At 63.6% G+C, this 12,076-nt stretch overlaps 2 protein-coding genes across 2 annotated transcripts in view; both read left to right on the forward strand.

Annotated features, from left to right (window-relative positions):
• Nucleotides 1-4,952, forward strand: part of USP2 (ubiquitin specific peptidase 2) — a 10,196-nt gene extending 5,244 nt beyond the window's left edge. The window contains exons 2-12 of the mRNA XM_009882459.1: nucleotides 2,284-2,334; nucleotides 2,628-2,751; nucleotides 3,067-3,178; nucleotides 3,259-3,369; nucleotides 3,537-3,601; nucleotides 3,695-3,798; nucleotides 3,872-3,952; nucleotides 4,100-4,178; nucleotides 4,283-4,390; nucleotides 4,626-4,746; nucleotides 4,865-4,952. Coding sequence (XP_009880761.1) covers nucleotides 2,284-2,334; nucleotides 2,628-2,751; nucleotides 3,067-3,178; nucleotides 3,259-3,369; nucleotides 3,537-3,601; nucleotides 3,695-3,798; nucleotides 3,872-3,952; nucleotides 4,100-4,178; nucleotides 4,283-4,390; nucleotides 4,626-4,746; nucleotides 4,865-4,952 — 1,044 coding nt within the window. The remainder of the gene's footprint in view (nucleotides 1-2,283; nucleotides 2,335-2,627; nucleotides 2,752-3,066; nucleotides 3,179-3,258; nucleotides 3,370-3,536; nucleotides 3,602-3,694; nucleotides 3,799-3,871; nucleotides 3,953-4,099; nucleotides 4,179-4,282; nucleotides 4,391-4,625; nucleotides 4,747-4,864) is intronic.
• A 2,284-nt stretch (nucleotides 4,953-7,236) lies between these two features.
• Nucleotides 7,237-11,319, forward strand: MFRP (membrane frizzled-related protein). The gene is made up of 14 exons (XM_009882461.1): nucleotides 7,237-7,290; nucleotides 7,422-7,506; nucleotides 7,757-7,885; nucleotides 8,261-8,431; nucleotides 8,512-8,715; nucleotides 8,800-8,815; nucleotides 8,850-8,980; nucleotides 9,137-9,262; nucleotides 9,416-9,492; nucleotides 9,632-9,780; nucleotides 9,974-10,104; nucleotides 10,612-10,746; nucleotides 10,894-11,021; nucleotides 11,095-11,319. The coding sequence occupies exons 1-14, from the start codon at nucleotides 7,237-7,239 to the stop codon at nucleotides 11,317-11,319; spliced, it is 1,761 nt and encodes a 586-aa protein (XP_009880763.1).
• The last annotated feature ends 757 nt before the right edge of the window (nucleotides 11,320-12,076 follow it).

The following is a 12,076-nucleotide window of genomic DNA, read 5'->3' on the forward strand; positions in this document are numbered from 1 at the left end:
GGGCGGTGACCCCGGATGGAGCTTGGCTGTCCTCGGAGCCACAGTGCCGGGCAGGTGTCTCCCTGCAGGGATGGCAGTGGCGGGGGGCAGGGAGGGCAGGGTCTTGGCACTTATGTAAGTCTGGCTGCTCCGGCTCTCCTGCTGCCAGGCATTTGGTGTGCAGATGCGTACGGGGCGGGACAGTCCCAATCTTGTGCCCTGTCCCCATCCCCTGTCCCCCGTCCCCTTCCTGCAGTGCAGCCTCAGGGACTCCCCAGCCGCCGCCGCGTGAGCCAGCTCTCCTTCGCCGCCTCTGAGCAGTGCCGTGTCCTAGATAAAGCCCCGGACGGGCGATGGGGATTAGCTGGAGTTGAGTCACCCAGGGGAGGGAAAACCTGGTGGGCCCCCCCACCCCAGCCCCAGCCCTCCCCTGGGGCTGCTCCAGCTGCTGGGAGGGCAGCCCAGGTCCTGGCCTGGCCAGGCAGCAGGCAAATGTCAGGTCTGTTGGGGAGGTTTGCACCCACATTGGTGGGACACTCTGGTCCCTCGTGGCACACGGTGGGAGCTGCCCAACCAGGGCAAGTAGACGAGCAGCGTGCTGGTGGGGATGGCTGGGGCACACCGGGGCAGCTGCCAGGAGCTGCCGCTACCTCCCCTGGCACTGTGACCTTCCCTGCAATAGCCATGAGGACACGAGCAGCAAGCCCTCAGGGGGTCAGCCCCTTCAAGGGATACAGGCTGTTGGGACACAGGCCCACCTCTCCTGCTGCCTGCTTGGCCCCGTCTGCTCAGAGACCAGAGCCAGGCCAGCTCCTCCAGCCACGGTGTGGCGCTGACCCACCACCGCCCGCTGGCACCCCTTGCCCGGCTGAGCCTGCCCCACAGCCCGGGGGTCTCTGCCTGGGCATAAGCGGTGGGGTTGCCTGGCACTTTTGCACAGTCACCCCCCAGTACTGAGCGCCGCGGCCAGCCACGGCTGGGGACACCCCTGTGCGCTGGGCACTGAGGGAGCACTCGCATGGCACACAGGGTACCAGGTTGGTCTGGTAGCACCGTGTGCACCTGCACGGGGCGGCCAAGTCCCTACTGGTGCTGGGCTCCCCTGCGGTGGGTGATGCCTGCACCGTCGCTAAGGAGCACGTGTAACTGGATCTGGGTTATTTTGGGCTGCTGTCAGGGCTGGGTGCTCAGCACCTCCCACACACACACCAGCTGCTGCTATTTCGGAGCTGCTGGGCCCCCTCCTCTCCTCTCCTCCTCCCACTCCTCACGCCTGGGGTAGGCAGCTGGGGCGTTTGCCTGAGGATCCTTAAAACCTGGTAAGGCTGAGGGGGCATGGCCAGCAGTCTGACCCTGCGAGCCCTGTCGGCCCCTGACCCTGCTCCGGGCACAGCTCTAGGGAGGTTCACCCCACCACTACCCTCTGTGCCAGGCTGGCATGCAGGGCTGGGAGCAGGACCCCTGGGCTCCCACCACTCGTCCTTACCAGCACCCAGTCCCCCACACTAGGAGAGGGGTAGGCAACCCTGTGGTGCTCAAGACCACTCTGCGCTCTCGGTCTCTCCAGAAAAGAGTGGCGATGCCTCCTGGCCCCAGCACCCAGCTACTCATGCCCATCTCTGCTTGGCGTGAGCCTGCCTGGCTCAGGAGGTACCTGGGGACCTGGAAGAGCCCTGCGGCACAGGCGCAGCACAGCCAGGCCAGTGAGCGGTTGGGAGGGCACCGCTGGGCATGCAGCCCCAGCCCCCGGGCTGACTGCCACAGGGCTGGGCTTGCACTTTTCCAGGTGGACTTTATCCTACAAAACAGCTGTGCCAAAGTCTGGGCTCCGCTTGTGCAGGGTGTCCTGGAGGGGATACCCAGCATGGACAAGGTGGGCAGTGATGGGGACACTCTGCACCTCCTGCAGCTGTGGGCAGGCATGGGGCACTGCCACCCCCCGGCTTCCCAGGGTGCAGGGCTGGCAAGGGGAGGCAGCAGGGGGGCTGCCCTGGCCTGCAGCCCAGGGCATGGGGCAGCAGTGCCGCCAGGCAGGGAGGACTTTGAGCCCTATGCATTGTCCCGGGCCAGGGAGCAGAGCAGCAGCAGCTGGGCAAGCAGAATGGGGCAGGTCAGTTGTGGCTTCCCCCGAGGTCCTCAGCCATGGTCCCACGTGCAACCTGTACAGAGAGCAGCTGCCTCTGCTTGCTCTTGAGGGTATGCTCCACGTGCATGCCCATGGCACCATGGCCTCCCTGGGCTGCCCCCACAGGCACAGCCAGCCTGTGCTGGGCACTGTCTCAGCCCTATTCCTTCTCTCCGCAGAGCTCCAAGGCAGTGCAGGGGCTGACCGGCTTGCGAAACCTCGGCAACACGGTGAGTGCTTACCCAGGCACCTGGCTGTGCAGCCCCAGCTCACACCGTGCTCTTCTGTGGGCACATCTGTGGGGCAGTGGGGAGCCCTGTCCTTTCACCTCACCCCTAGCACCCACACTCTCACCCTGGCGGCTCCCTGCACCCTGCTCCCGATGGTCCTGGCAGCGGAAGGGGTTTCTGTGCTCTGCACTGCTTCATCCCTATCCTCTGCCCACCCATCCCAGGTGTCCCCCTGCCACCGCCTGCCTCTCTCTGCCTCCCGTTGCCATGGTTTTCTCTTCTGCCTCCCCCAGTGCTTCATGAACTCCATCCTGCAGTGCCTGAGCAACACCAAGGAGCTGCGGGATTACTGCCTGCAGAACCAGTACCTGCGGGACCTCAACAACAACAGCCGCATGCGTACCGCGCTCATGACAGGTAACCGTCAGTCACCGGCCCCTGACTCCACACCTTGTGGGGCTTCCCTGACTCCCGCCCCTGCCGCACATCCTCGCTGCCCTGTACCACCCCATGTCCTGGGGGACCCCCACCCAGAGGTCGGTGCTTCTCCCCAGCCTTGCTGGGGCAGGTGCTGTGCTGTGGGTGCCCAGCCAGTGGGATCTCCAGAGGCAATGGGGCTGGCGACGGGGACCCGAGAGTGGGGTGCTGAGCTATCCCCTGGAGGGCACAGTGATGCCGTGCCACCAGGGCTGGCCAGGGCCAACTGTGCCACTGACCTGCCTCTCTGCCCAGAGTTTGCAAAGCTGATTCAGCTGCTCTGGACCTCATCCCCCAATGATAGCGTGAGCCCCTCCGAGTTCAAGACGCAGATCCAGAGATACGCCCCCCGCTTCGTCGGCTACAAGTAAGGGGTGTTGGTGCAGGGGTGGCAGGGAGGACCCAAGCCCCTGCTGCTGCTCACTGGCCATGCCCCATGTCTTGCAGCCAGCAGGATGCACAGGAGTTCCTGCGGTTCCTCCTCGACGGGCTGCACAGCGAGGTGAACCGTGTGCTGGTGCGGCCACGGGCCAGCACAGACACCCTGGACCACCTCCCGTAAGTTCTGGCTGGGACAGAGGCAGTGGACAAGCCCCACGGACAAGCTCACTGCCTGCAAGCCTGGCCCAGGGACAGTAACTATGCAGGTCCCTCTGAGCTGTGTCGCAGGGGCTGGCGTCTGCCAGGGCACACTCAATACCACTCTGTCTCCCCATCTCTTGCAGCGACGATGAGAAGAGCCGCCAGATGTGGAGGAGGTACCAGGAGAGGGAGGACAGCCGCATTGGCGGTGAGCAGGGCTGTGAGGGGAGGAGGGCAGGGCTGGGCTGGGAATGAGGCTCACTCCTGGGGGTCTCACCTTGCTTTGTCCCATCCCCACCAGACCTCTTCGTTGGGCAGCTGAAGAGTTCACTGACCTGCAGTGAGTGCGGCTACTGCTCCACAGCCTTTGACCCCTTCTGGGACCTGTCCCTGCCCATCCCCAAGGTAAGGGGTCCCTGCCAACCCCCGGCCCCCTGCCCCACACACCCTGTCCCTGACCCGCTCTGTGCTCTCACAGAAAGGCTACGGGGAGGTGACCCTCATGGACTGCCTACGGCTCTTCACCAAAGAGGATGTGCTGGATGGGGACGAGAAACCGGTACGGGCCATGGGGACAAGTGAGCTTGCCTTGGTGCAGGCTGGGGCCCTTTCCCTCCATGCCTGTGTTGCCACGTCTGTGGGCTTGGTGCCTGGTAGGGCTGGCCTCTGCTCTAACCCTCCTGCTGATGCTGTTTGTCTCCCACAGACGTGTTGTCGCTGCAAAGCCAGGACGAGGTGCACAAAGAAATTCAGCATCCAGAAGTTCCCCAAGATCCTGGTGCTTCGTATCCTTCAGGTGGAGGGACGGGGCCAAGGGGTGCTGGGGGGGGGTCAAGCGGTTCCTTGCGGGCTCTTCTTTGTCCCTCGTCTCCTTGACATGCATCCCTAGACCTGAAGCGCTTCTCAGAGGCCAGGATACGAACGAGCAAGCTCACCACCTTTGTCAACTTCCAGCTGAAGGACCTGGACCTGCGGGAGTTTGCCTCGCAGAGCTGCAGTGAGTGACAGGCCCTGCATGGCTCCAGCCCAGCCCTGGGCTGCCGGCAGCTCCTGGCTGGGTCCTTCATGCCCCCCAGAGTGCTGCAGCCTGCGGTGGTGGGGCAGAGGAACAGGGGGTGGGAGCTGCAGACATCCAGTGTGGCAGTCCCTCCTGGCCCCAGCTCTGTGCTGGTATGTTGGGGGCCAGAGGGGCAGCAGCCAGCACGGCTGAGTACTGCCCTTGCTCCCCACAGACCACGCCATTTACAACCTTTACGCCGTCTCCAACCACTCGGGCACCACCATGGGGGGACACTACACCGCCTACTGCAAGAGCCCAATCTCCAGCGAGTGGCATAGTTTCAACGACTCCCGGTGAGGCTGTGGGTGGGACAGGGGTGGCTGTGGGGTTGGGGTGAGCAGGGACCACCCTGCCCAGTGCATCCCACTGCCTCATCCCCATTGCTTACAGTACATCTCCTCATCTCCACAGTGTTACCCCAATGTCATCCAGCCACGTCCGCAGCAGCGATGCCTACCTGCTCTTCTACGAGCTGGCCAGCCCGTCCTCCCGCATGTAGCCAGCCCAGCCTCTCTGGGGACCCCTGTGCCACCCCTCAGAGCCGGGCCCTCCAGGTTTTGGCCGTTTGCCCCCCAGGTGCAAGAGGGAGGTGAAGAGGAGAGACCCCGAGGCGGCTGCAGGAGGAGGCTGGGAGCAGCCAGGAGCAGACCCCAGGCAAGGACACCCCAGCTCTGAACTGAGGAGGGCAGCCCGTGGCAGGGCAGGGCCCAGGCAGCTCAGGCACCTCCTGGTTGCTGGCATTTGGTTTTTACCTTGGGGTACGTTTTAGTTTCTTTCTTTTTTTTTTTTTTTTTTGTTGGTGTGTAATAAAAATACTGAGCAAGGGACTCTGCGGGCATGGGGCTCCCCTGGGGGAGCACCCAGAGCTGGGGACCCAGGAGAGCATCCTGCATCCCTCCTGGCCTCTTGGCACTCCTGTTCTGCTTGGCCGTCCCAGAGGATTCGTGAACTGCTCCCGGCCTCCTCCCAGCACTTCCGAACCTCCTGGCAAAGGACCCCGGCCCTTCAGTTGCCTCCGTCCCGTTTCAAGCAGCACATCCTCACCAGCTGCCCTGTGCACACTCCTCAAAGCAGCCTGAGTTCAGCCTAGACTCAGACAGGAGGGAGGAAAACATTTTGTGGAATTTATATGTATTTGTAGTGGACTTCGCTCGACCCGGAGCACCCTGCGGCTTCCTGGCTCTCCAGGGACTTGTGCAGGGGAATGCTTTGGGTAGGTTTTTACCTGCCTCCTCATACGACGGTGCCTTAAACCATTTAGGGGAGCGGGAGGCCATTGGAGTTGCATAGGAACGTCCGTCCTGCGGAGGAGAGGGAGGGGAGGACAGTGGCTTTCCGGGACCATCTGCAATCGGGGGTTTCTTCTCCCTGTGATCAGGAGCGCCCTGGGTGCCCGGGGATGCGTGTCCCCACCCGCGCTGCTGCTCTGTCCTCCAGCTAGGAAACGCCAGTGGCCTTTTTAGCCTTTTCTCTAATTTATTCTCCTACCTTTCCTGCCTTGCCTGAGGTGCAGCGGGAGGAGAGATGGGCCCGACCCAGCACAATCCCAGCCCCAGACCTCAAGGCAGCTACGTCCAACCCAGCAACCCATCCTGCTTCACCCTCGCTGGCCCTGCGGGCACAGGCTGAGCACTCTCATGCCATGAGCATCTCGCCCAGCCCAGGGCATCCTGGTGGGGCTCGGGGGAGGGCAGGCTAGGATGGAGGGGCTGCCCGCGGCAGGTACCGGACTGGGGCAGCATTGCTGCTTGGCAGGTGGCTTGTTTACTGTGTAAGCAAGATGGGCGGGAAGTGTCTCGTACAAGGGAGACTTGTGCAGGAATAAATTTTAGCTTGAACAGAGTGCTGTGTACATGTGCTTGTCTCTGGGTGGGCAGGCGAAGGACTGTGCCTCCAGTAGTGGGAGGGAAACTGAGGCACGAAGCAGGACTGCAACACCACTGGTGCCAGAGCAGCCTGCCTGTGTGTGGCTCCAGGGGCCCAGGAGCATCTGTGCCCTGGGACTTGCTTGAAGCATGGGAGATGTGGGTGCAGCTGGGAGTCCCTCTCATCCATCCACCTGTGGTGCCTGGGGGCAGAGGGAGCTTTTCTTCCTCCTCCAGTCCTGCAGAGCTCCTGCCCACTCTCTTCCTCCAAAGCCCCTGAACAATGGCCCCTTTCTCCCCTGCTTAGGGATGGAGACAGGCACTGAGGCATTAAGGGGCAGCGGGAATTCAGGCGGTGGGGCTCAGGCACCCAGTGCCTGGGAGGCGCAAGGGAAGGAGGGACACGTTCGGCCTGGACTCCCCGACAGAGCCCCTTCAGTGCCACCCTGTGCTGGCGGGGAGCCCGGGGACAGCAGGCAAACCAACACCCCCTCCGAGCACCCAAAAGCAGGGTCCCCAGTGGGACGGGCTCCCAGCGGGGCGGGTGTGAGCACACCTTCCCCTTTAAGACGCTGGTTCTCTGTGCCAGAGTCTGACCTCGGCATCCTCAGCTGAGCTGGATTAACGGGGTGGGGGGGAAGGGGCCTGCAGAGGGGACTGGGGCTGCTGGCCTCCCGGGGCTCCCGGCACTCGTGGCACAGTGGACATGGCCCTCGGGACTCCACAGAGTCCGGCGCTGCGGCAGCACATGTAGGCACAGGCGGGCCTGGCACCCCCGTGGAGCAGGGGTCCCCACGCCACCCCAGGGCCGATGGGGGCAGCTGGGGAGGAACGGGTGGTGGGGCAGGCAGCTGTGCCGGGGTGCAGAGCACGCTGGGGAGGCTTTTAGCCAGGCTGCACTGGGAATCGCCCGCCGCCATGAAAGACTTCACTGAAATCACACTTTGCCCCGAGGCTCTGGACCACAGCAAGGTAGGGCTGGGGATGGGGGTGCCGCCTGGAGGGTTCCTGCCCGGCCATTCACGGGTCCCTGCAGCATGGGACCCGCGGTGCCATCTACACCTGCTCTCCTGCAGACCGAGTTCTGCAACCCTGTCTTTGAGGGTGAGGAGTCCCGGGCAGTGCCAAACACCAAACACCCACCAGAGGAGGATGGGACCAGCCCTGCATCACCTCGGGACAGCCTTGGTACCCGTCTTGGGGTTTGTACACATGCCCCTGTCTATGGGGCCACCAGGAACAGCCATAGGTCTGGGATAGGGGTGATGGGGCAAGCTCCCCACAGGGCTCTGGGGCCATCCGGGTACCCACTAACGCCCCGGGGACAAGAGGTCGGGACATGCCCAGCCAGGGCTCAGCCAGCCATGCAGGGAGGTGGCAGGGTTGGGGCATGGCTAGCAGCATCCTGGCTCTGCCCGCTTTCCTTGCCCTCCTGCAGGCCGGCAGCTCTGGGGCCAGGCAGGCTGGCGGTACCGCGCCGACTGCAAGTTCACCTGGCTCTGCGTGGCTCTGATGAGTGCCATCCTCCTCTTCCTCATCGCCCTCCTGTTGGGCATCATCATCCACCGTGAGTGCCTGAGCAGGGAGGGCTGGGGGACCGGGCTGTAGCTGTGACCGTGGTGGGTGGGACACAGAACCGGCTCAGAAGGAGAGAGGGGCACAGCGAGGGCATCCATCCTACACAGGACCTCACAAGGTCTGCCCATCATGGGGAGAGAGTGCCCCCATGCTTAGGAGCAAGGGGGATCTCCACCTCCCTGGGGTATGGCAAGGTCACTGGGCCCTATGAGAGCTGTGTGGGATTCCCAGGGACCTGCATATGTGTGGGGTAGGGGTGGGAGCACAGGACATGGGGCTGGGTGGGCTTCCTAAGCCCCTGCCCTGCACTGCAGACATTTCTCTCTGCTGGGGCTGAGCTGTCCCTGCTCTTCCCTGGGCACAGAGCTGACATCCCCGCAGCCACCCAGCGCCCCAGCTGCAGCCCTGCCTGCCCACAGCACCAGCTCCACCACTGTAGCACCGACCCAAAGGGCTCCCCCGGCTCCCAAAACAGCTGCCACCCCAACCCAGAGCTGGCTGCCCACAGCTGGCACGTCAGCACCGCCAGCGCCAGGTAAGTCCCGCGTGGGGCAGTGTGCCAGCACGGCGGTGCCCTGCAGCACTATCTCATGCCCACGCTCTTGCCCTGTGCAGCCTGTGGTGGGACCCTGCGGGGTCCCGAGGGCTCCTTCAGCTCTCCCAACTACCCCGGCCCCTACCCACCTGACACACTCTGCATCTGGCGCATCGAGGTGGGCCCTGGCCTTGCCATCCAGCTGAAGATGGAGACCTTCAGCGTGGAGGGCACTGCCTCCTGCCTCTTCGACCGTGTGGAGCTCTATGAGGAGCAGGGGGCCAGCAGCACAGATCCTGTCCCGGATCGGGTGGGCCCAACCAGGTAGGGCCCCTCGCACCCGGGGAGCATGGCAGCACAGGGGGGAGGAGGCAGCATCTCTCGGTGCGAGCGATGTCGCCCCTTGTTGTGCCCCCAGGTTTTGCGGCAACGTGGTCCCCCCGACCTTCAACACCAACTCCAATCACCTGCGTGTCATCTTCGTCTCCGACAGCAGCGTGGGCGCCCCAGGCTTCAGCGCCCGCTACCGCGCTGTGCCTCCCAGTGAGAGTGAGTACCCCCACCCCTGGGCGCTGCCAGGACTCCTTGCTGTGGGCAGGCACTGGGTAGCGCCGGGGGTCTCCCATAACACCCAGAGCACTGGGACAGGGGAGGGTGCCCCATGGGACACCAGTGCCAGCCTGGCCGTCTCTGCCTGCACTGCAGAGAGCTGTGCCTGGGACGAGCACTTGTGTGATCAGGGGCTCTGCCTCCACCTGGGCTTCGTCTGTGACGGCTTCCACGACTGTGTGGACAAGAGTGATGAGGCCAACTGCAGTCTGAAACACAAAGGTGGGCCAGCCCCCTGCCTGCAGCCCACAGCCTCTGCGGCACCCGGCCAGAGGGCATGGTGATGGGCAGTGGGAGGCAGGGGCGGGGGAGTGGGGAGATGGGGTGAAGGGAGAGAGAAAAGGGGTAAAGCTGCACGTGTGTGTGTCCCTCCAGAGTGTGGGGGGCCACTGACCGCCTTGGAGGGGCACTTCTCCACCCCAAGCCATCCTCAACCATACCCGCACCAGCAGGTAAGAGAAGGGATGCCAGCGGGATGGAGGCAGGAGGAGGGGGAGAGCATGCAGGGAGAAAGGCAACCTCCCACCGTGGAGAGCCGGGGGTGCCCCTGCCTGGCTTCATGGGTGTCGCTGGCTGCCCCCTGCCCTGCAGCTGTGCCTCTGGCAGATCTCAGTGCCCGTGGGCCACGTCATCGACCTGCACTTCCACAACTTCAGCCTGGAGTCACATGAGGACTGCAGCTTTGACTTCGTGGAGGTGCACGACAGCGCAGGCACAGGGGCCGCCAGCCTCATGGGCAGGTACAGGTACACCCCTGATATCTCTGGCCCTGCTGCACCAGTCTGGGTGCACTGGGCTCCTGTGGCTCAGCTGGGGAAACTGAGGCACAGGGTAGGCTGGTAAGGACAAGCCACCGGAGGACAGGGTTTGGGGAGGTGCTGGTCAGCCTCACTGCCCACCCTGACCCCATCCCTAATCCCACAACCCCGGCAGGTTCTGTGGCCACCAGCTGCCACCGACTCTGACCTCCTCACGCCATGTCATGACCATCCTCTTCGTGGCGGACGAGGGAGTAGCTGACGATGGGTTCTTCGCCACCTACCAAGCCCGCAATGCCACAGAGAGTAGGTAGCCAAGCAGGGGCACAGGCTGCCCAGAGGGGCTGTGCAGTCACCATCCTTGGGGGTTCCAAGGCCAGACTGGATAAAACCCTGGAAAAAACTGGTCTCACCGCATAGCTGACCCTGCTGGGAGCAGGAGGTTGGGCTACAGGCACCTGCAGTCCCTTCTCCCCTGAATTACCCTATTGATCCTAGACATGGGGATGTGGCCTGGAAGGGCTCACCTGCACAGAGGCATGATCCACCCATCACCTGAGCACTGCCCCCAAATAATCCAGGGAATTTGGGATCCCCCTAAGCTGGGCCAGCGATTGTCACCTACCAACCATGGCTGCCAGATGGCAGTGCTCTACAACCGGTCACCCGGATGTCCCCTGGCCAGTGACCTAAGAGAGCAGAGCCAGGGGTGGTCAGCATGGGAACAGGGTGACTCCCAGCAGGGATGCCTGCTCTCTGCCTGTGCCATGCCCGACCCCATGCCCTGCCATGCTGTCTCCTCTCATCTTACAGAGACCTGCAGCCCTGCAGAGTTCTCCTGTGGAAACGGTGAGTGCCGGGCGCTGGAGTCTGTGTGTGATGGCTGGCACGACTGCCCTGATGGCACGGACGAGCTGAACTGCACTGGGGTCTCCTACCCAGCCTTCGGTGAGTGCCACCCCAAGTGCTCCACCCAGTCCCTCTGAGCCCCCTGGCCCAGGAGACATGCTGGCAGCTGCCCCATGGCTAACATCTGCCTGAGGCACCTGGGTATCACTGCTGCTGTAAGAAGTGAAGCACCTCACCTTGTGGCAGGGTCTGTCTGTGAGCCTGTGGAAGTGGAGATGTGCCTGGGGCTGGGCTACAATGCCACCTCCTTCCCCAACATCTGGCTGGCCATCCCGGACCAGGAGGGAGCCGCCGAGGTGCTGCAGGACTACCAGGTGAGCTGCATGGGGGCTGCATGGGGGGCTGCCCGCACCACACTGTGCCATGCTCACTGCCACTCTCCCACAGACGCTGATGGAGCTCGCCTGCTACCAGCACCTTCGCCTCCTCATCTGCAGCCTTTTCGTGCCCAAGTGCACCCCAGATGGTGGTGTCCTTCAGCCCTGCCGAGCCGTGTGCCTGGCTGCCGAGCTGCGGTGCCAGCAGTCTCTCGGCCTCCTCGGCATCCTCTGGCCCATCAACTGCAACATCCTGCCCGACTCCAATGACCCCGTAGAGTGCTTCCAGCCCTGACTGGGCAAGAGAAGAGGAGCCGGGGCTGAAGCAGCCTGCCCAGAGCCACCTGCTGCCCCAGATGTCCCTCCCATCCTCCTCCTGTTTCAAATACCCAGCTGCTGGGTGGCCCCCAGCAGCAGCACCCCATTGCCTGGCTCCTCGCCTGCCCTGGGGTCAGCCCCTCTGCTCAGCGCTCCGCTCAGTGCCAAGACGCCATGGGCTTGCCCGCAGGACCAAGTTCCTGGAGAGCAGGTGCCCCTTCCCAGCCTTGCTACAGGGAAAGGCCTGTGCTGGAGGGGCTGTGCCCACGGGTTGGAGCTGTGCTGGGGACACCACGCAAAGTCCCCCTGCCAAGCAGCAGGATGGTGGCAAGAAGGTTGGGAACTGCCTCCCCATCTTCACCCCACCCCAGGGATACCAGCCAGAGCTGTGCGTGGTTCCCAGCACATTTCTCTCTTTCAGCCTCTCCAGGCTGTGCGCAACCTCTTTCCCGCAGCCCTCAGGCAGGTGCTAGCCTAGCAGGGGAAGGGTGAATGCTTTCCAAATGGAGCAAGGCTGGGCCCTGGGAGGCAGCCTGCAGACAGAAGAAGAGCCCAGGGCCGCCCATGTCATGCAGCCCCAAAGCCAGCAGAATAAACAGCGTGAGCAGCTGACAAACCCAATGGAGCACGTGGATCATTTGGGGAGGGTCTGTGTGCGAGTTCTGCCAGATCTGAGGGGACACTGAGGCATGGGGCCAAGGGAGGTAAGCCAGGTCTGGGGTGGGGAGTCTGAG

Source organism: Charadrius vociferus, unplaced genomic scaffold (assembly GCF_000708025.1).
Source record: "Charadrius vociferus isolate BGI_N301 unplaced genomic scaffold, ASM70802v2 scaffold1413, whole genome shotgun sequence".
In the NCBI taxonomy this organism is placed as follows: domain Eukaryota; kingdom Metazoa; phylum Chordata; class Aves; order Charadriiformes; family Charadriidae; genus Charadrius; species Charadrius vociferus.

What these genes read in the sequence shown, in the direction of transcription:
- MFRP (XM_009882461.1), top strand. Translation starts at nt 7,237, where the DNA reads ATGAAAGACTTCACTGAAATCACACTTTGCCCCGAGGCTCTGGACCAC. An exon ending in GGTCTCCTACCCAGCCTTCG is followed by an intron (nt 10,747 to 10,893) that starts GTGAGTGCCACC and finishes ACCTTGTGGCAG; the next exon opens with GGTCTGTCTGTGAGCCTGTG. An exon ending in AGGTGCTGCAGGACTACCAG is followed by an intron (nt 11,022 to 11,094) that starts GTGAGCTGCATG and finishes ACTCTCCCACAG; the next exon opens with ACGCTGATGGAGCTCGCCTG.